This window comes from Rhinopithecus roxellana, chromosome 16 (genome assembly GCF_007565055.1).
Source record: "Rhinopithecus roxellana isolate Shanxi Qingling chromosome 16, ASM756505v1, whole genome shotgun sequence".
In the NCBI taxonomy this organism is placed as follows: domain Eukaryota; kingdom Metazoa; phylum Chordata; class Mammalia; order Primates; family Cercopithecidae; genus Rhinopithecus; species Rhinopithecus roxellana.
Genome location: NC_044564.1, coordinates 104,544,205 through 104,565,718, shown reverse-complemented (window position 1 = coordinate 104,565,718; position 21,514 = coordinate 104,544,205). Strand labels below are relative to the sequence as shown.

The 21,514-nt window shown below is 36.8% G+C and overlaps 1 protein-coding gene across 1 annotated transcript; it reads left to right on the top strand.

Annotated features, from left to right (window-relative positions):
- Window positions 1-1,878: 1,878 nt before the first annotated feature.
- Window positions 1,879-14,498, top strand: NIPSNAP3A (nipsnap homolog 3A). Its single transcript, XM_010361172.2, has 6 exons — window positions 1,879-2,157; window positions 5,256-5,466; window positions 7,187-7,345; window positions 8,846-8,995; window positions 13,471-13,557; window positions 13,646-14,498. The coding sequence occupies exons 1-6, from the start codon at window positions 2,098-2,100 to the stop codon at window positions 13,720-13,722; spliced, it is 744 nt and encodes a 247-aa protein (XP_010359474.1). The 5' UTR covers window positions 1,879-2,097; the 3' UTR covers window positions 13,723-14,498.
- Window positions 14,499-21,514: the final 7,016 nt, after the last annotated feature.

Below are 21,514 nucleotides of genomic sequence, written 5' to 3'. Positions count from 1 at the left end.
TGTATTTTCCTCTTGGAAGTTCCCTGTATCTTTCTGCTGGATGGATGCAGTTTATGATGAGACTAGGGAATGGCAAAGCCACAGGGTAGAAGCCTGGCTCCCTAATTTACTGTGTATAGAAGAGCTACCAGCCAACTAGAAAAACCCACTTTGTATTCTTATAAAAAAATAAAACCCTATAGTGTTTGAGTAATAATACACTTTTTGTGTGTTGATTTGCAAGAGCTATTTAGCCTACCCTAATTAACATATAGTTAAAAGATACTATCAAATGCTGAGTATTCTGACCTTCTTCCCTCCTCAGCCTCAGGAAACTGGCAGCAAGGTGTTTCCCACACAGATAGGATACTGGAAGTTTCCCGTCCCTAACACCGACTACACAGATAAATAACTTGCAGATAACAGTTTGGGGGAGGGGATACAGCCTTCAGTGAAATACCCAGGTCAGATCACCTCACAGTGAAGCCCACTATTTGAAGAGATTCACCTGTGCTTACAGTGCTTTTAACATTTTTTTTCTCACCCCAAAACATACTTTTAATGTAAACATCAATAGATGCAGGAAGGAAAGTGTATATTGAGGGAGTGGTATGAAGAAATCTAAATCCTAAATATTCAAGTCAATAGCTAGAATCCTAAGCACTTTTAGAATTCCACTAGCACTTTTATTCTTCGTATCTTACTGTATTTTTCTTTATATTATTTGACAAGCCCTGATATATTTACTCTTCATTTGTTTATCTGTTTCCTCCAACCTGGATGTTCCAAGAGGACGGGACTTTGAATTTTGCTCAATTCTGTACCCGTTTCTGGAAAAGTGCCTGGAACATGGAAGGAATTTAGTAAGTATCTGTTGAATAAATAAATGGATTGGCAATTACAGGGTTAAAAAAAAGGTCTAATAAAATAATTTACTCCTACAGATCTGATACAAATAATTTCTTTAGTCTTGCATGGTTACAAATGGCTGTCTCTCTTCTAGAAAAACTGAGGCAACCCTTCCAAAATAACTAATTTTAAAAAGCCTCCCTTCCTATGAACAGACAATTCCAAAGTTCTTCCACAAGGCACAACCAATACAATCACAGGTCATGGGCCTGTAATACCTACCTAGTCCTCATGATGTAAGCAATATTACATTAATGTGTACAATAATGTAATTATTAGCAAGAATAATGTAAACATTAATATAGATTACTGTAAATTAATAATGTAATTAATTACTGTAAATTAATTAACGTAAGCACTATTACATGCAGGATGACAAGTGAATTTGGGGGCAGTGGCATCTATGAGACAGACATAAATCCTCATCTGTCACAGAAGGACGTCAACACATACTATCCATAACTGAAAATGCAAGAAACAGCAGAAAATACTTCTTACTTAAAAATACGGAAACAAGCATTAAATGAAACAGCTTAAAATGTTGAAAGGTGGTTACTCTGGAAACTAATACTCCCAAGACTAGGAGGACTAGACTAGGGTATGTTTAACTTTGACTTTTCTGTATCAGGCCCGGGCCTGCCATTTCTCTGAGTTCGTGGAAAATTTAATCTAAATCTTTATTAGCAGCCTTATAAGATGGAGAACACATTTATTGCAGAGAGGTCAGGCTCAAATAACACGTCTATCACAACATCTAAAACTTAAGAAAAAACCTCCACGAGTTTAAATACAAAGCACTGCACGTGCACGCACTCAACACCTCTCCTTCCTTCTCCACGGACAACACACCCACAGCCCCCGCACATTTACCAATCTACACAACTGAGCATTGGAGCGAATGAGGTGAGGGCCCAGAAAGTTGGAGCAGGAATGATCCGAGCCTTCAGTTAATTCTAACGTCACCTCTAACATTTGGGGCAAGAACGTTTCAGGAAACCAAGGTGGACCAACGCTCAGCGCAGGAGACGAAGGCAACAAGCTACTGGACCCGCCGCGCCTCCCGCGCCGGGGTGGAGCTGACCCCGCAGAGCCCCGCCCCAGCCTGCGTCTGCCAATGGTCCAGGAGCCGCTCCTTTCCACTCGGGAAACCTTCAGAGGTGTCTCAGAAAGGACACGACTGGCTGCTTTTCTCAGCGCCGAAGCCCTGCCATGCTCGTCCTCAGAAGCGCCCTGACTCGGGCGCTGGCCTCACGGACGCTGGCGCCTCAGGTACTGGCCGCGGGGGCGCCCAATCCTTCACCCGAGGGGAGGTAGGGGTTGTTCCGGGATGGTGCGAGTCATGCGCATGCGCTCTCTGCCACACGCGCCCAGACTTGGGGTTCCGCGCCGCCGCCGAGGCTCTAGCGCGAGCCCGGGAACCCGGAGACAGTGGTCCCCGGGACGCACGTGAGGAGGAGGCCGCTGCTAGGGGTATACCCCTAGCCAGGGTCGTCTCGCTGGCAGTCGCAGTAAGAGGGCTTTTCTAGCCTGGCTGCCACACCCACCGGGACACTCCCATGGCGCTGCTGCTGCGTTTTTGTCGCCCAGCTACGTCGCGACTGCGGCCCAGGGAGCGCTCCCACGTTGTCACCTGGCACTGTCGAGCCGCCGGTGGAGTTGTGGCTTTCCAAGCCTCCGCCCTCTCTAGACATCAGCTTGAAGGAGGGGAGGGAATTGCCAACCAGCCGCTCGCTACGGAACCGGCCGCCCCCTTTTAAATGAAACACAACTTCCGAGCATTTCGCGGAGACCCTTGAAAAGGAGGCCCAGGGTCCCGGTGGGGCTGGACCCTGCCCGCCACCCGCGCTCCGTGTGGCCACTCCCCCAACCAGGTGGGACCGGAGCCTCCTATCAGATAGGACGATGACAGACTCTTTTAACCTTAGATGAGAAATGGACAAAATGGAGCTTGTGATTCTGCCCTAACTTTCGGGAGTGGCCTATTCTGTGGCTCCAACCTAGAAATTTCTTTTCCTTTTCATGTGTAGGACTTTACTCCTTTATGAAGGGGCAGGATAGGAAGGGGATTAACCTATCCTAGAGACAGACTAAGGAACACTAAAGAAGAGCAGCTAATGTCCACTCACCCCGGATTAACAATGCAGTCTTTACCCTAATGATTCTCCAGTGGCGCAGGGCCAGGAATTACGTCCTTATGGCATGATTCTAAACTTTGAGTTTTTAAAAATGTCCATCAGTTGTTCTCTTGTAAGTGACGTGGAGGTCGTTGCTGGTGGGAATGATCCCTAACTTGGAGATAAGGGAGAATGGACGACTCATGATTTCTGCCCTAGTAGTTAAAAGTCATCCCTGCAGCAAAATTCTCAACTCCCATCCGGGTCCCCCACCATACCCTGCTCCCCCTGCGGTCTTCCTTCTCTGGCACCACCTGTCCACACCTCTCTCTCTCTCACTGTAGGTTCCCTACTATATATTAATACTGCCAAAAATTGTAAAAATGTGTACCTTTGATCAACTATGTTATCCTCCAAATACAAATTCCTCAAATCAACCTGAAATTCAGTTGTCACAAATGCCCCACTGGCCTATCTCCTGATACATTTTATTACAATAATTTTGAAATTATGGATACTAAGCACTTGTTTCTCTACCAACATTGTTACTAGAGTTTGGTTTAAAAGCACAAAAAGAGTGTCCATGAAAGTCAGGGGCAGCTGCAGTTGTTTTTGTTGGTAGGCTTAGTCATTTGAGCAGTAAGAATATAACTCATGTCTGAGTTATATTCTTATTGCTCAAATGAACAGAATTAACTCTAGATAATTATCATTAAGCCTTATCATACACAGTTACATAATTTTGAATTTTGTAAACAAATATATCGGAGCAAAAGCCTACTGCTTTCAAACAGACATACTGGCTAGATAAGCCCTAATTTGTCCATAGCTTTGTAGGTATCAAAACTGTCTTCATAGATTATTCCAGTGTAATCAACTTCAGGAAATGGCACATGCTAATCAAACTTACATAAGATGGATTTATAAGAATATCACGAGTGCCTGTGTGTATACCATGCGTGTACATATATATGTGGGGGTGTGTGTGTATACATATTACACATAGATACCTACATAGAGGATAACCTTTGGTGAGGTATTTCTTACAGAAAGTTCAACCAGAACACAAATTAGAAATTTACAGTGAGTGTATGACTATTACAAAAGGAATTAATGGTTCTTAAGTGATATTTTCATCAATGTGGTATAAGTGGATTCATTAAACATTGTTCACATTGCATCGTAATTAGAAACTAATAATCAGAAAATTTTGACTCTGAATTTTTTTTCTCAGCATTCATGTTCTACCACTATATTACAATACAATTGGATTGGTCAGAGCTTTTTGTTGCATTAGTTACATTCCAGTCCTATTTTTGATCAGTGGTTTACTTCATTGCATTTAGGAAACACTTTGACCTGAATTGTAATTTCGATTTTTTTCAAGAACCTAAAGGAGTTTTCTGCTAGTAAACATTTTTTTCATTATGCCTGCAAAAAGTTACTTGCGTAGTTAATAAAGTTCTTTGATGTGCACAACTGTAACACATATGCACTTGACTAAAGATGCAATATTGGCTAATAGGAAAACTTTTGTAAATTTGTTAGAATCCTAATTGTAGTTCTTGGATAAAGAAGTACCATTAAGATCTCAGCGCCTTCTTATGAGCAATTTCTGAAAAAGTGGCTAAAGTTGACAGTGAACCCCCACTAGGAAACAGTAACATACACTCAGCATATTTAAGAGTAGTTGTCTTTATTGACGCCTCTATGTAAACAAATGTATATGGGAGGCAGGAGAATAGGGCCTCGAGGCAGGGAACCTAAGGACTTCCTAGAACTAAAACACTTCAGCTATGCAAGAAATATCATCTTCATTTACATAGGCTGTACACAGAGTAAATGACTTTGTAACTTTACGTCATCCTCTTCATTTATATATGGCTTACACCAAGTAACCAATGGGACATCTCTAGAGAATACTGAAACCCCAGAAAATTCTGTAACCAGGGCTCCTGAGCCACTTGCTCAGGCCCACTCCTACCCTGTGGAGTGTGCTTTCATTTTCAGTAAATCTCTGCTTTTGTTACTGAATTCTTTCCTTGCTTTGTTTGTGCATTTTGTCCAGTTCTTTGTTCAAACACCAAGAACCTGGACACCCTCCATCAGTAACATACTGAGAATTGACAACAGAAGTACAAACTTGAGTAATGAGTCTATGAATGTCCCTTGTACCAGATTCAGATTTAGTTTTAACACAGTATAATGAATCCTTTCTTCTCAAGGTATTTACATTTGTCTTATCTTCTTCAGGTGTGCTCATCTTTTGCTACAGGACCCAGACAATACGATGGAACATTCTATGAATTTCGTACTTACTACCTTAAACCCTCAAAGATGAATGAGTTCCTGGAAAATTTTAAGAAAAACGCTCATCTTCGGACAGCTCACTCTGAATTGGTTGGATTCTGGAGCGTAGAATTTGGAGGCAGAATGAATAAAGTGTTTCATATTTGGAAGTATGGTAAAGAGTCATCCAGTTTTGACGTTCAGTATAGATTTTCATTCTGTTAAATGTAACATAAAACGTAGTTCTTGGATCTATATTATTATAGATACATACAGGTTAACTAAGACTTTTGAAAAGCAATACCAAAAAAGTAAATTCAGTTCTTATTCTTCCCAGTGGTATACCTCTAACCCCTTGCTTAAACATTACATTATATTATATTATAAATTGGAAGACGTGGCGTCTCATGTATCAAGCCATAAAATTGAGACCTAAACTTTAAACCTCAGAAAAACGTTAAAATGGTTTGCTGTAAAGATAGTTCATGAAAAATTTAAAGCAGCAATTTTTAAAGTCCAAGTGGGTTAAGATCACAAAAGGAAAGGAGAAGTACCTTTTCTTTTTTTGAAGCTAGGGGACTGTATATCAGTATTTTAGCAGAAATAATTCAACCATTTAAGGGACTTTACGAATATGGAGGTTTATAGGGGATGATGGTTAACTTTCAGTCCTCACTGAACTCTGAGATTTAATAATTCTGTTATGTTTACAGACCACATTTGTTTCATATCTGTACCCCCAGAGTTTTGAAGAATTCACTGTTACACTACTCTAGGGAGGTAAAAGAAAAGGAATGAGGGAGAGTTCTTCCCGTGTTGAAACTAACCTATGCCTGGTTTAGTAGAGGAAGGAGAATAAGTTATAAGAATGCTCAGAATGCTTGTTACTCCAGTGTCTACATCAGAACTTGATGATACCTCAAGAATTTTTAATAATTTCATTTAGTGTTTGGTTTAGGGTTTTTCCCTGTTATAATAGAAAAAGCCTCATTAAAATACAATTTATGCTTTAGATGTGGTACAAGTTGTATCACAGCCCATTTAAAAAACCTAAGTTCTGATATACCTCACTTAAGTTGTAAGATAGGTATTCTTCCTTATCCCAATGTAAACCATATGAAACTCTCTTACCATTAGTATTATGAGGTCCTAACAGTAAATATAGTACTAGGCCCATATGTTGGCAAATGTATATAACTGTTTGGGTAACTTAAATAGAAGAAAAATAAGTGCTGGGGAGAAAGAATGGATGACAATAAGAGAATCAGCATTATTTCTTTGAAATCTATTTGTTCAAAGGAGAAGAGGCTTAAAAAGTACAGTTTAACTTCACTCATGTTAAATTTGATTCAAGGTGTTTTAACTTCACTCATTACATTTGATTCAGGGTGTATCTGGACTTCACTACCCACCACCACCGAAGGAAAACAGTCTTTCTCTAAACCAGCACTGTAGTTAAATGCCTCAATCAAGTAAGAATAGTTCATATATACTGAGTATTAATTAGGTGCCAACCACTATTCCAAACTCTTTTCATGTGTTAATTTAATCCTCATACAACCCTGGAGGTAGATATCTTATTATCTCAATGTCACAGAAACTGAGGCACAGAAAGATTCAATAACTTAACCTAATTCACAAAACTGCCTACTACGTGGTCAAGTCTATAAAGCCTATTATGTGACATTACAATTAGTTTGCATTTCTGCTGCCCTTTTTGTCCTTGAGCAACTTCAGGGCAGACGGTCACATCTGTTTAGTTGGTGTTGCCAAAGGCCTAACACAAGGTTCTTATATGGCATCAATGACCATTGCTGATTTGAATGAAACCCAGCAAAGTACAGGTGATTTAAAACTGAATTTTTTTATTTTTCCTTATTCTTTTCTTCCCACAGATAATTTTGCTCATCGAACTGAAGTTCGGAAAGCCTTGGCCAAAGATAAGGAATGGCAAGAACAATTTCTCATTCTAAATTTGGCTCTCATTGATAAACAAGAGAGTGAGATTACTTATCTGGTACCATGGTGCAAAATAGAAAAACCTCCAAAAGAGGGTAAGTCCTTCCTTCTTAGTCACTGAGTTTTGATGAACAAAATACTAAAGAACTTAAGTGATATAAACTGAAGTTCCTTTGGAAAAAAAATAAAATTAATCCTTTGTTTTATATAGGAACATACAGTGATTGTTGAGGTAAAAATAAATGGGAGCTCTTACCCCATCCTTTAAAAAAAATGAGCATAAAATAATGAGATTTTTTCAGATTGAGACCTTGCAGATTTGTAAGCTTAACTGTGTTATAGAAAAAGCTGACATGGTCATTAGAAGTTGAGAATTTGTGCACTGGGAGCAGGGAACGTGTTGATAGGTAAGGGATAGCATATGAAGTTTTGCCATAATTTTAAAATAATATGATCTTTAAAATGTAAAAGTATTTCCATAAATTATAACTAATCTTAAATCATTAAATACAGCTTTGCTTATAACATTGACTATTTGGGGGAAACAGATTAAGTGAAACTGCCAAGCTATATTACTTTATAAAGGTCTAACTTTTTTGTCTTCTTTCTTGTTTCTCAGTTTCAAAGTAATTGCTTAAGATTTGTCTTCTTGCTGATTTCACTTCTTGCTGACTTAAAGAAACTATTACCTCAATCCAGTTTTAAACAAAGGTCAGATTAGAAATGCATAAACTCATTTAAATGTTATTTTACTTCCCCCATTATTCCCAATTTTGTAGTATATTTAGGTTACAAAAAAATTTACACACTCTTCTTTGGATCTTTACCTACTTAGGTGTCCCCTCAGTTCTCAGTACTATCTAAATAAAATAGTTCACTTCTCTGACAGTGTCAAATCTTGGTTCTCCTCCTCTGTGTACATCATTGCTTGGAAATTTTTGCATGTTTTTGCTACTTGTCCCAGAGTTTCTTTCTCTCCACCAGCCCTATACTTCTGTCCAAAGTGTACAATACTTTTCAAGTATTTACCTGGATATTTAGGACAAATAAAACCATCTCTTTAGGTTTGGTTTTTTTTCCTCCAAAATTCAGAGACATCACTTCGGGTCCACTCTTTGCTTTGGTGTTCCTGTTAAAAATGGAAACTTATAGGGAGAAATTATATGAAGAAAAACATAGTGGAAATTGGAAAGAATGAAAATATAGATTGGAAAATTCTTCTTTTATTCTTTTATTTTCTAAAAGCATAGACTCATGCAGCTCAAAATTCTATTTCATTATACATTCTCAACAGTTTTTTAACAAATCTTATCGATTAAAAATATTTTAGATAATAGTTTATAATAGCTTCCAGTTCTTTTTCTTTGTCATCTGTATGATTAAGCATAACAACTCACTCTTAAACGTGGGCAAGGACTTTCTAAGCATAAAAGCAAAGAAAGACAGTGCAAATATAATAAACATGTCTACATAATACATATGCATGTCTCATCCTCCAAATCTGTGTGTGTAGATAGTGAAAGACTTTTCACTGAGAAACGTGATTAGATATTGCTTGAATGTTTTCTGAAAAATTATTTTTCTCCCTGTTGCAGGAGTCTATGAACTGGCCACTTTTCAGATGAAACCTGGTGGGCCAGCTCTGTGGGGTGATGCATTTAAAAGGGCAGTTCATGCTCATGTCAATCTAGGCTACACAAAACTAGTTGGAGTGTTCCACACAGAGTACGGAGCACTTAACAGAGGTACAGTTGTCCATTTCTTATATGAAATTGTAATATATATTGTGACCTAAGTTCCTTGGGTCAGTTTCTCTCTCTTTCTCATTAGAGTATATCTTATTATTTATTGCAAAATGTTTAGTTTTTTGTAATTTTTAAAATTGAGAAAATCTGTTTTACACCTTATTTATGTAGAATGTTAACTTATGAAACCTTTTTCAAATGGTGAATAACTATTTTCCCTGATACATCAAAGTGATTAAAATTTTTAAACTGAAGGAACCTCAGCTGGGCACGGTGGCTCAGGCCTATAATCCCAGCACTTTGGGAGGCCGAGGGGGGCGGATCACCTGGCTCAGGCCTGTAATCCCAGCATTTTGGGAGGCCAAGGGGGGCAGATCACCTGAGGTCAGGAGTTGGAGACTAGCCTGGCAAACATGGTGAAAACCCATCTCTACCAAAAATAGAAAAAATTAGCCAGGCATGGTGGTGGGGGCCTGTAATCCCAGTTACTCTGGAGGCTGAGGCAGGAGAATCACTTGAATCCAGGAAGCGGAGGTTGCAATGAGCCAAAGTCATGTCATTGCACTCCAGCCTGGGTGACAAGAGCAAAACTCCATCTCAAAAAAAAAAAAAAAAAAAAAAAAAATGAAGGAACTTCAAGAAATAATCTGTTACTTTCATCATTTCTTTTTCTCTGAATGTACTTTTACTGATTTTTTAAAAATAATATTACTTGAGGTAGGGAGATTATCTCTAAGTAAAAAAGTAATATGTTTTGTATAAAAATTAAAGCCCCCTCATAAAAATTTACCCATTTTCCACCGCAGTTTTATATATATCTATATAGAGAGATATAGTAAATATGTATATATAGAGAGGTAAATTTATATATGGATATATTTATTTAATAAAACACATATTTGGGGTATTTAACTTGTAATGTTGAAAAACAATCAGAATTTCAAGATTTTTTGTGGCAAATTCAGAAAAACATTTGTAAAGTTTATCTGAAAGGATAAAAGAGCCGAAGAGGCAGCTCACACCTGTAATTCCAGCACTTTTGGGAGGCTTAGGCTAAAGGATTGCTTAAGCCCAGGAGTTTGCAACTAACCTGGGCAACACAGCTTGTCTCTACAAAAAAAAAAATTAAGAATTAGTTGGGCATGGTGGTAAACACATGTAGTCCTAGCTACTTGGGAGGTGGAGGTGGGAGGATCTGTTGAGCCAGGATTTCAAGGCTGCAGTGAGCTATGATTGCACCACTGTACTCCAGCCTCTGAATGACATAGTAAGACCCTGTCTCTTAAAAAAAAAAAAAAAAAAAAAAGTAACAAAGAAAGGATAAATGTCTAAGAATAGCTAACAAATATTTGAAAGACTCATCATAATATCCTGTTGCCTTTCTATTATCTCTTTATGTCCAATGGACATCTCAAACCTAATATACCCATCTTTATGCAGAAATTCAACTTCTTGTAATAATCTATCATAAGAAAATAGAATATATAAAAATAGATGTATATTCAGGTTGGAAAATACATGGAGGAGAAACTGTTATGAAAATTATTAGATGCCTGTCTCACACCATATGTGAAAATAAAGTCAAGCTGCTTTGTATATTTTAATGAAAAAAAAATTTAATCCATAAAATTGGTGAAACAAAATGTAGATGAATTTATTTAATAATGTGGATTGGGACTATATTTGTAAGCCAAAAGCAAATGAAGAAACTATGAAGAAAAAAAAAATCAACTTATGATTTTGTTATACAAAGGCTCAAACTTTCTGGATGCCTGAAAATCACCATAAATGAAATTCAAAGGCAAAAATAAAAATAAAAATTTATGCAAAAGTAGACATGCACATGGCTACTAAATATATATTAAAGAAAATGCATATTAAAACAATAATGAGATGCCATTTCTTTACCTAATAAAAGGCATACTTACATGGATATAGTATTAGGTCAGGAAAAAATAAGTACTCAAATACTCTGCAGGGTTCATATTAGCTTAATCTTTCCCCAAAATTTGACAATACAAATAAAAGCCTTATTTTTATTGTTTTTGCCAGTATTACTTCTAGAAAATATGCCTGGGTGTGTATGTGTATAGGTGTGCCAAATTATATAGAAAAGAAATTTGAAAGTATATAACATACATAGTAGTCATATTTCAGTGAAATAAATGGTTAAGTCTCTATGTTAATTTTTTTTTTTTTTTTTTTTTTTTTTTTGAGATGGAGCCATGCTCTGTGGAGTGCAGTGATGCGATCTCAGCACCCTGCAACCCCCGCCTCCCTTGTTCAGGAGATTCTCCTGCCTCAGCCTCCCAAGTAGCTGGGATTACAGGTGTGTGCCACCACGCCCAGATAATTTTTGTATTTTTAGTAGAGACAGGATTTCACCACGCTGGTCTCAAACTCCTGACCACAGGTGATCCGCCTGCTTCCAGGTGATCCGCCTGCCTCGGCCTCCCAAAGTGCCGGGATAAGAGGCGTGAGCCACCATGCCCAGCCTCTACCTTAATTTTCTATACTGCACACATATAACTTTTATTTTTAAAAAAAACTACTGAAAATGTGTGTTCATACACTTTTTCATCTTAAATTCATTCTCAGTGTTAGGAGAATTGGTAATCAGTATATCATTTCTGGAGGACAGTGTATACTATATACACTGTGTGTAAGTATATATATATATATAAGACATGCTTTTCAGTTCTCTCAACTTAAATTCTACTTTATATTAAGGAAATAATCAGATTCAGACTGCCTGGGTTTAAATCCCAGGTATACTACTTACTTTTTGACTTTGGGTAAGTAAACGTCACCATACCTTAGTTTTTTCATCCATAAAATGATAGATTATTATGAGGACCTAGATTATTATGAGAATTAAATGAGTTAATACATTAAAATGCTTAAAACTAGGCCTGACACATAGTTGTCATTCAATAAACATCAGTAGTTGTCATCGAAAGTATTATTATAAACATATAGTTGTGCTCAAATGAAGTTTATGTTAATATTGTTTACATTAAAGAAATATTGGAAATGTAGTATGACCTTTATGTAATACATATGTAATACAGAAATCGATATACATGTACAGCATATCATATACTTATATAAGCATAAGCAAATATGCTTATATATGTTTATTTGTATAAATACACAACTATATATAAAAATACATGCCAGGCATGATGGTTCATGCCTGTAATCCCAACACTTTGGGATGCCGAGGCAATAGGATTGCTTGAGGCCAGGAGTTCGAGACCAGCCTGGGCAACAAAGTGGGAACCTGTCTCCACAAAAATAAAAAATTAAAAAATAAAAATACATATATACACAAATAAAGAGATACACCAAATACAGAAGAGATACACCAAATATAAAAGAGATACACCAAAAATAAAATGATTACAGTTTTTTATCTGCATTTTCCTATACATCTAACATTTATATATTACAATTATAAAAACTTCATAAGCAATTTTGTACAAGAAGAACATTTATTCCAGTATTTTATAGAATACTGAAATATTGGAAATAGTCTAAATAGTCAACAATAAGGGGCTGGCATAATAAGTTGCTGATTCTGTAAGGAGGAATTTATATAACCATTAAAAATTAATATTGCCATAGAAAATACTGTTGATTTTTAAAAACCTGTTACTAAATCTGTTATTATAGTATACAATAAGACCCTGATTTGGTTTTACTCATATTTTCCAAAGGAAATACAATAAATTTCCATAGAAGTTTTCTCTATACTGTTAACATTATGCCACTTTTAATTTTCTTCTTTGTATATTGTACATTTTTAATAGTAAACACAATTTCCTCATAATTTTGATTTTTAAAAAATTAAAGGAAACTATAGTAGGAAATCATAAAATTTGGGTCTTGTCTTGATTGTGCCTCTAGCTGTTTGACTTTAGTACTTCCCTTTTCCAGCCTTCTATTTCATCTATAAAACCAATTTGATTAATTTATCAATTTCTCTAGCAAGTCTCTGACCCCTCTGAAATCTTATCAGTAACATATTTAGTTTTACCTTTTTGATATCACTATTTTGATTTAAAGAATAGATGGTTTTGGCCAAGCACAGTGGCTCATGCCTGTAATCCCAGCACTTTGGGAGGCTGAGGTGGGCGGATCACCTGAGTTCAGGAGTTCAAGACCAGCCTGCCCAACATGGCAAAACCCCATCTCTACTAAAAATACAAAAAAAAAAAAAAAAAAAATAGCTAGACATGGTAGTGGGCACCTGTAATCCCAGCTACTCCAGAGGCTGAGGCAGGATAATCTCTAGAACCCAGGAGGCGGATCAGCGAGCTGAGATCGGCGCCACCACACTCCAGCCTGGGTGACAAGAGTGAAACTCTGTCTCAAAAAACAAAAAGAATAGGATGGGTTTGATTCGTTTTTCTGTTATTTCTTATTTGTTAAGGCCCTGTTTTTTAGAAACTACTTGTGGTTTGTTTCTGCAGTTCATGTGCTTTGGTGGAACGAGAGTGCAGATAGTCGTGCAGCTGGGAGACATAAGTCCCATGAGGATCCCAGAGTTGTGGCAGCTGGTAAGCTGTTTGACTAGGCATGAATTATTTTTAGAACAAATGTGATTCAGTCAGTAACTGTATATGCCTTTCTGAAATGTTTTTCCAGTTCGGGAAAGTGTCAACTACCTAGTATCTCAGCAGAATATGCTTCTGATTCCTACATCGTTTTCACCATTGAAATAGTTTTCTACTGAAATACAAAACATTTCGTTAACTGCTCTAAGATGTGTCTGCTAATGGTGCTTAAATTCTCCCAAGAGGTTCTCACTTTTATTTGAAGGAGGTGGTAAGTTAATTTGCTATGTTTCTTGCATTTTGAAGGCTATATCTGTGCTTTGTAACTACCACTTCAAAAAATAGTTCTGTTTACTTTCTCCATGGTATTTCAGTATTTGTCATACATTAAAAATACTTGTCACTCTTTTAAGATCTTGACTCTTCATTTGTTTCAGATTATCTCTTCTACTGTATTCTGACAACTCTTTGCTTTATAGCATTTTCTTGTATTCAAATGATAATGGTAACATTTCCATGCTTGTGACAGCATTTTTAAATTATTAATATATTTTATCAACCTTTCCATCATGTCTGTTTTCCTGTTTTTTGTTTTTTGTTTGTCCAGTAAAATTTATTTTGTAATACCAAATAGCATTCATGAAAATTAATATATCTCTTTACTGTGGAAAACCACATTGTCATTTGTGACATCTATATTAAATACGGTTTTCACATTAGTTATTTGTCACTTACTTGGAAAATGATGCTGTTAGGTCCTAGTATTAAAAATCTAGAAAAGATTTGTTGGTTTATATGCTGAAATGTCTTTATTTATAATTAATTTTAACTAATATTTACTTCATTTTGGATCCTGTTTAACAAAGATACTCGAGACATCCATTTGTTTTAATGAAATCTTTACGGATATGGAAATGTTTGCCCTAATAAAAGCCTACATATACATTCTGGTTCTTTTTATTAAGAGTTTTGGCCGGGCGCGGTGGCTCAAGCCTGTAATCCCAGCACTTTGGGAGGCCGAGGCGGGTGGATCACGAGGTCAGGAGATCAAGACCATCCTGGCTAACACGGTAAAACCCCGTCTCTACTAAAAATACAAAAAAAAATTAGCTGGGCGTGGTGGCGGGCGCCTGTAGTCCCAGCTACTCGGAGGCTGAGGCGGGAGAATGGCGTGGGAACCCGGGAGGCGGAGCTTGCAGTGAGCCGAGATCGCGCCACTGCACTCCAGCCTGGGCGACACAACGAGACTCCATCTCAAAAAAAAAAAAAAAGAGTTTTATATATTTATCTTCTCTGAAGCTATTGCTGTGTTACTATAAGGTAATGAGACAGTACCAATTTACCATCTTTACTATAAATATTGTTACCTCAAGAAAATTGCATGCCACTAACCCCACAATCAGTTTCTTTAGTACTGTCACAGATGTGGTAGAGTTTCCCTATAAACAACTTAAATTTTTGTTTTAATTGAGTGTTTCCTATTAAAAGTAGATTTGGTACTTCCAAGACTATGAAATCTATATTTACAGGTATGTTATTTTTACATTTCTATGTTATTTTATATTTCTATTTTACACTGCTGTTACATATAGCAAAGATAGTAAATTATGAATTAGCTATCTGAGGGAAATTGGAAAAGCAGAAAGTATAATCACCCCTCATTTATCTTGCTCCCTGGGATTCAAAGGACAGATGAGTTCCCTACTAAGGCAAAGAAGACCCAACACTGGAGGTAAAAATCTATCACAGAAGTTAGAGGCATTGGCTCTGAGTTTTGTCTAAGAGTCTTACATCTCAGTGTTTATTTGGAAAGTTTTCACTCAGGAAATTTAAGCATCTAGAGTTTACATGTATAGCTGCTATCCTACTACCCAGTTGGGCCAGCATTGCATACACCTCTCCTGCTTTTGCATGAGACTGACCTTTAAAAAAAAAAAAACAATGCAAGAACACCATCACGTAGATTGTTCCCTTTGCCCACTTCTTATAATTCCCACCATCCTTCAACTAATACCTATTTGTTATAAGAGGTGTAAAAATGCGTCTTCACACTCATCAGATCAGATGGGCAATAATAAGAAATTGGTCAGGAAAACCTCATACACTGCTATTGAGAAAATGCATTTATAGAACAGTTTGGCACGATTTAGTAAAGATGAATATGTACTTAACTTATGACCTGGCAATTCCATTCCTAATTATATACTCTAGAGTAGTGGTTTGTACACAAATCCTGAAGGAGTCTATGGATAAAATTCAGAGTCTGATAACTTGGATGGGTAAAAGTTCCATCTTTATTGGCACCAACTTCTAAGCATTTCCTTTGTTTGAGAAGGTAGGCAACAAACCACAATAATATTAGCAAGACCTGCAACTTTTTAGTCAATAAAAATCATAGATATTGTCAAACTCTATTTGTAGTTGTTGCAAATACAGAAAATTTATTTTACCTTCATCACTACTTCAAAATTATGATACCTCTTACACCTACCATTAGATATTGTTATTTAATATCTTATAAAGAATAGGTCTATTTCTTTATCAAGAATTTGCTTTTAGCAGTCCTAAGCAAAAAGAACAAAGCTAGAGGCATCACATTACCAGACTTCAAAATATATTACAAGCTATAGTAACCAAATAAACATGGTACTGGAATAGAAACAAAAACAGACCAGTGGAACAGAATATAGAACCCAGAAATTAATCCATACATCTATAGCCAACTGGTTTTTGACAAAGTTGCCAAGAACATACATTGGGGAAAAGACAGTCTCTTCAAAAAATTGTGCTAGGAAAACTGGATATCAACATGCAGAAGAGTGAAACCAGACCCCCACCTCTCACTCGATACAAAAATTCAGCTCAGTGGGTCAAAGAGCTCAGTGTAAGACCTGAAACTATAAAAGTACTAGAAGAAAATATAGGGAAACGCTTCGAGACATTGAACTAGGAAAAGATTTTACGAATAAGATTTCAAAAGCACAGACAACAAAAGCAAAAATAAATGAGATTATGTCCAACTAAAAAGCTTCTACACAGCAAAGGAAACAACAGAGTGAAAACACCTATAGAATGGGGAAAAAAAGTATTTGCAAGCTATTCATCTGACAGGGATTCATATCCAGAATATGCAGGGAACTCAAACATCTCACCAGCAATAAAAACCAAACAAGCCAATTTAAGAATGGGCAAATGATCTGAACAGATATTTCTCCAAAGGAGACATACAAATAGCTAATAAATATATGAAAAATGTTCAACATCACTCATCATCAGGAAAGTGAGAGTGAGGTATTATCTCACCCCAGTTAGGCTGGCTATTACAAAAGTCAAAACACAAAGCTGGTGAGATGCAGAGAAAGGGAAAATCTTATATACTGTTGGGAATGTAAACTCTTAGAACTACTATGGAGAACACTATGGAGTTTCCTCAAGAAACTGCAAATAGGATAACCCACTACTGAGCATTTATCCAAAGGAAAAGAAATCAGTATATCAAAAAGACATCTTCCCTCCCCCATGTTTATTGCAGCACTATTCACAATAGCCAAGACACAGAATTAGCCTAGGTGTCCAGCAAGATTAATAGATAAACAAAATACTATTCAGTAAAAAGGAATGAAATCCTGTCATTCACAGCAACATGGCTGGAACTGGTGGATATTATGTTAAGTGAAATATGCCAACAAGAGAAAGTTGCACACCACATGTTCTTACTAATGTATAAGCTTTAAAAAAAGTTGATTTCAGAAATAAAAAGTAGAACAGAGGATACTAGAGGATGGGAAGGATTAGGAGGAAGGATGGGAGAGATTTAGAATTATAGCTAGATAGGAGGAATAAGTTCTAGTGCTCTATAACACTTTAAGATAACTATAGTTAACAATAATATGTAGTTTCAGATTGCTAGGAGGATATTGAATGTTCTCAACACAAAGAAATGATAAATGTTTGAGATGATAGATATTTTAATTACCCTGATCTGATTACTGTACATTATATGCATCACATCACCATATACCCCATAAATATGTACAATTATTCTGTCAATTAAATAATCTGATCCCAGTTCTAAAACAGGCAAACCAAAACAATATACAGTCGGCCCTCTGTTTTGTGGATTCTGCATCCCTGGGTTAAACCAACCACTAATGGAAGAAATTAAGGAAAAAAATGGATGGTTGTATGTGTTTATTGAGATTTTGTAAAAGTGCAATAAAGCAAAGCGCAATAAAACAAGATGTGCCTGTATACACTTTTGTACCTATGATAAATGCTTCAGGTTACCTGTCTTAGTCTGTCTTATCTAAAATAACTACCCAGTTACTCTATATCATGTTAGCCTATTTTAATAATCCAATGTTTTGGTATGATTTATTTAGTTTTGGATTACCTATCCTTTGGAATTGTCAGAAGTTCAGTATATGCAAAAATAATTTTCAAAATACTTAATCCTGTATATCTTTGAGACTTTTTAGGGATTTATACCAAAAAAGAAGTCACAGAAAAACATTCTTTTTCAATGCGTTTAAAAGCTCTCTTCCACCACAAATCTAAAACCACCTTAAATATCATGTATCTTGGCTGGGCACGGTGGCTCACACCTGTAATCCCAGCACTTTGGGAGGCTGAGGCAGGCGGGTCACAAGGTTAGGAGTTCAAGACAACCTGGCCAACATGGTGAAACCTCGTCTCTATTAAAAATACAAAAATTAGCCAGGCATGGTGGCAGGCACCTGTAATCCCAGCTACTCAGGAGGCTGAGGCAGGAGAATCACTTGAAATCGGAAGGCGGAGGTAGCAACGAGCCGAGATCGCGCCACTGCACTCCAGCCTGGGCAACAAGAGCAAAACACTGTCTCAAAAAAATAATAATAATAATAACATATCTTTTAAAAATAAGTGATTTTACCGTCTAGCTTCAAACCCTGACTGTGCCACTTAGCAGACGTGAACATGAGAAAATTGTTTCTCTCTTAGAACTTCAGTTTTCTCTTTTATAAAATGGAGACAAAACTTAATTCAGAGAGCTTTGAGGATAATTAAAACCCATGAGAAAATGATTAGAAGATTGGCTTAGGCACCTAGCAGTACTTAGCAATGTTTTTCCTCTCTAAGTTTTAGCTATGAATTTTATTCCTCACTACTTATAAGCATTTTCCTCTTAGATGTTCCCTCTACCTTTTTGCTGGCTGGATGCAGTTAATGAAGAGGCTCCAGAGATAGCAAAGTCAGGAGGCAGAAAAAGCTTGCATCTTTAATTCACCATGTAAAGAGTTGACTGCTGACCAGGAAAACCCACTTTAGATTCCTAAGGAATAAGAAATAAAAACCTATTGTGTTTGAGACAAATATAGTTTCTACAGTCATCCCTTGGTATCCATGGGTGATTGGTTCTAGGACCCTCGCAGATACCAAAATCCACATATGCTCAAGTGCCTTACATAAAATAATGTGGTATTTTCGTATAACCTAAGCACATCTTCCCATCAACTAAATTATAATAATAGATCACTTATAATACCTCATACGATGAAAGTGCCATGCAAATAATTGTTATACTGTATTTTTTTATTTGTATTAGTTTTTTTCCAATTATTTTCTATTCCAGTTAGTTTAATCCATGGATGCAGAACCCATGGATACAGAGTGTCACCTGTATATGTTACTGCAGTTTAGGCTATCCTAATTAATAGGATACGGAGTGTCAACTGTACTTGTTACAGCAGTTTAGCCTATCCTAATTAATACGGTCTTGAAAAGTTGAACCACATGCAAGAATACCATATACAGGGGAAAGTATCTACCAAATATCAAATACTGAGCCAGCTTCCTTCCCTCCTCAGTCACAGGAAACTGTAACAAGGTTTATATCGGACACATTGGACACTGGAAGTTTCCACAAAGGGTAACAGACTAGACTAGGAGAAATGACAGATAATAATGGAGTGGGAGGGTCACCTCAAAAAGAGATTACTTAGGAAACCCTACACTGGAGTCCACTAACAGGTGCCACTCATGTTCAAAGAGCTTTCAAATTTTATTATTGTCTCCAAAAAAAAGCTGATTCCCAATGATCATGAACACAAAAATATTTTAAGAAAAACTTTAGTACCAAAGGCAGAACATAAATAAGTAGAAAACGTAACACAACTTGAACAAAACAGAAACAAAGCTGGGAGAAGACCTAAAACAGTAACTATTTTAAAAATAAAACACCAGTAATTCACATCCTCAAAGAGATAGAAATATTGAATTCACAAAGCAAAAAGAGGATACTCTTTCTGAAAACAGAGAGGAAAATACATTAACCTTCTGGGAATGGAGTACAGAAGAAGCTCTTGGAAATAAATACAGTGAAAGTCGAAATTTAAAATTTCAATAGTTATAAGATAAAAATATGGTATTTTCCTCCAAAAAACTAGACAGAAAACATAGAGGAAAAAAAAGTAGAAAAAAAATTAGAGAATCAAGTGGAGGCACATGTTTGAATAAGTTGAGATCAACACAGGGAGAAAAAAGTCCAATAAATACAATATATTTTTCAATACTGAGGAGTGTCCATATGTCTACTGAATGAGGCACAATAGATGAAACACCTTCTCCAAGGCACGTCATTGTGAAATTTCAGAATACCAGGGACACAGACAAAAACACAAAAGCTTCCAATGAGAGAAACAAGTCCCATACAAACAATCGGCACTCAGAATGGTATGAATTTTTCACCAGAAACTATAACATAGTGGACCACTGCCTTAAAAAATATGAGAAAAAAATATTTCCAACATAGAATTTTATACCCATCCAAACTGAGAATCAAGAGGGTTAGCAGGATAGAGGCATTAGAGATACAAGCTTCAATACCCTCTGCTAAAATCTGGGAGAAAAAAAAAAGCTTTAACATCCTGAAACAGGATCCAACAAGAGGTGAATGAGATTCCCCAGCATATCAGTAAAAGGAGATCCCAGAATTACGGCCATGACATCTTAGAGAACTAGTCCACACTGAAGCAAGAGAATTAGGACTTTGGAAAGATTAACTCCAAAAGAAGAAACTGAAACTGATTAACAATTTTAATCACGGAGAAAATTTATACTTCTGGCAAATAATTTGGTAGTTAGTAAGTGATAGCTAAAAGAAAAACAATATAAACAAGTGAGAGTGAGAGAGAAGAAATATTCACCCTTGTATTGACTAAAATTGTAGGTTTAAGCCATACAACAGTGGCTTAAACTAGAAGGCGATTTCACATGTAAAAGAAGTCCAGGGAAGGGCAGCCCAGGATTCCTAGTGTGGTGTTCCATGGTGTCAGAAACCAAGGCTGCTTCTCTTTGTTCCACCATCATCAACATAGGCCTTCTACCTCGTAGTCCAAGAACTCAAGGTATTACATCCATATTCCAGCAAGCAGAAATTAGAAACAAGGTAACAACCCCTCCAGCACTCCTTTAAGGTCACTTACAGGTCATTAATGTGCCGACATTTTTCCACTGTCCAGGATTTAGTGCGGGGGCCACAACAAACTGCAAAGATTCTATTATTAATTTTTAAAAAGGGCAGGTGTTGGGCTAGGGGAGAGTAGATATTGAGAAACAGCCAGGAGTCTGTGCTACTTCCTTCCACCACTTTCTGTTCTCCATATCTTACTGTACTTTACTTCATACTATTTATTAATCACTGATCTATTTTCTCTTCATTTATTCATCTCCTTCCCCCAACCTGTACATTCCAAGAGAACAGGAACTTTGTCTTGTTCAGTTCTGTACCCCAGTTTCAGGAAAAGAGCATAGAAGGAATTTGGTAAATACTGTTTAAATGAGTGAATGCATTAATTCCAGGGTTTAAAAAGTCCAAGAAAATAGGTGGGCGCAGTGTGGCTCACACCTATGAATCCTAGCACTTTGGGAGGCAGGCAGATCACTTGAGGTCAGGCGTTCACTACCAGCTTAGCCAACATGG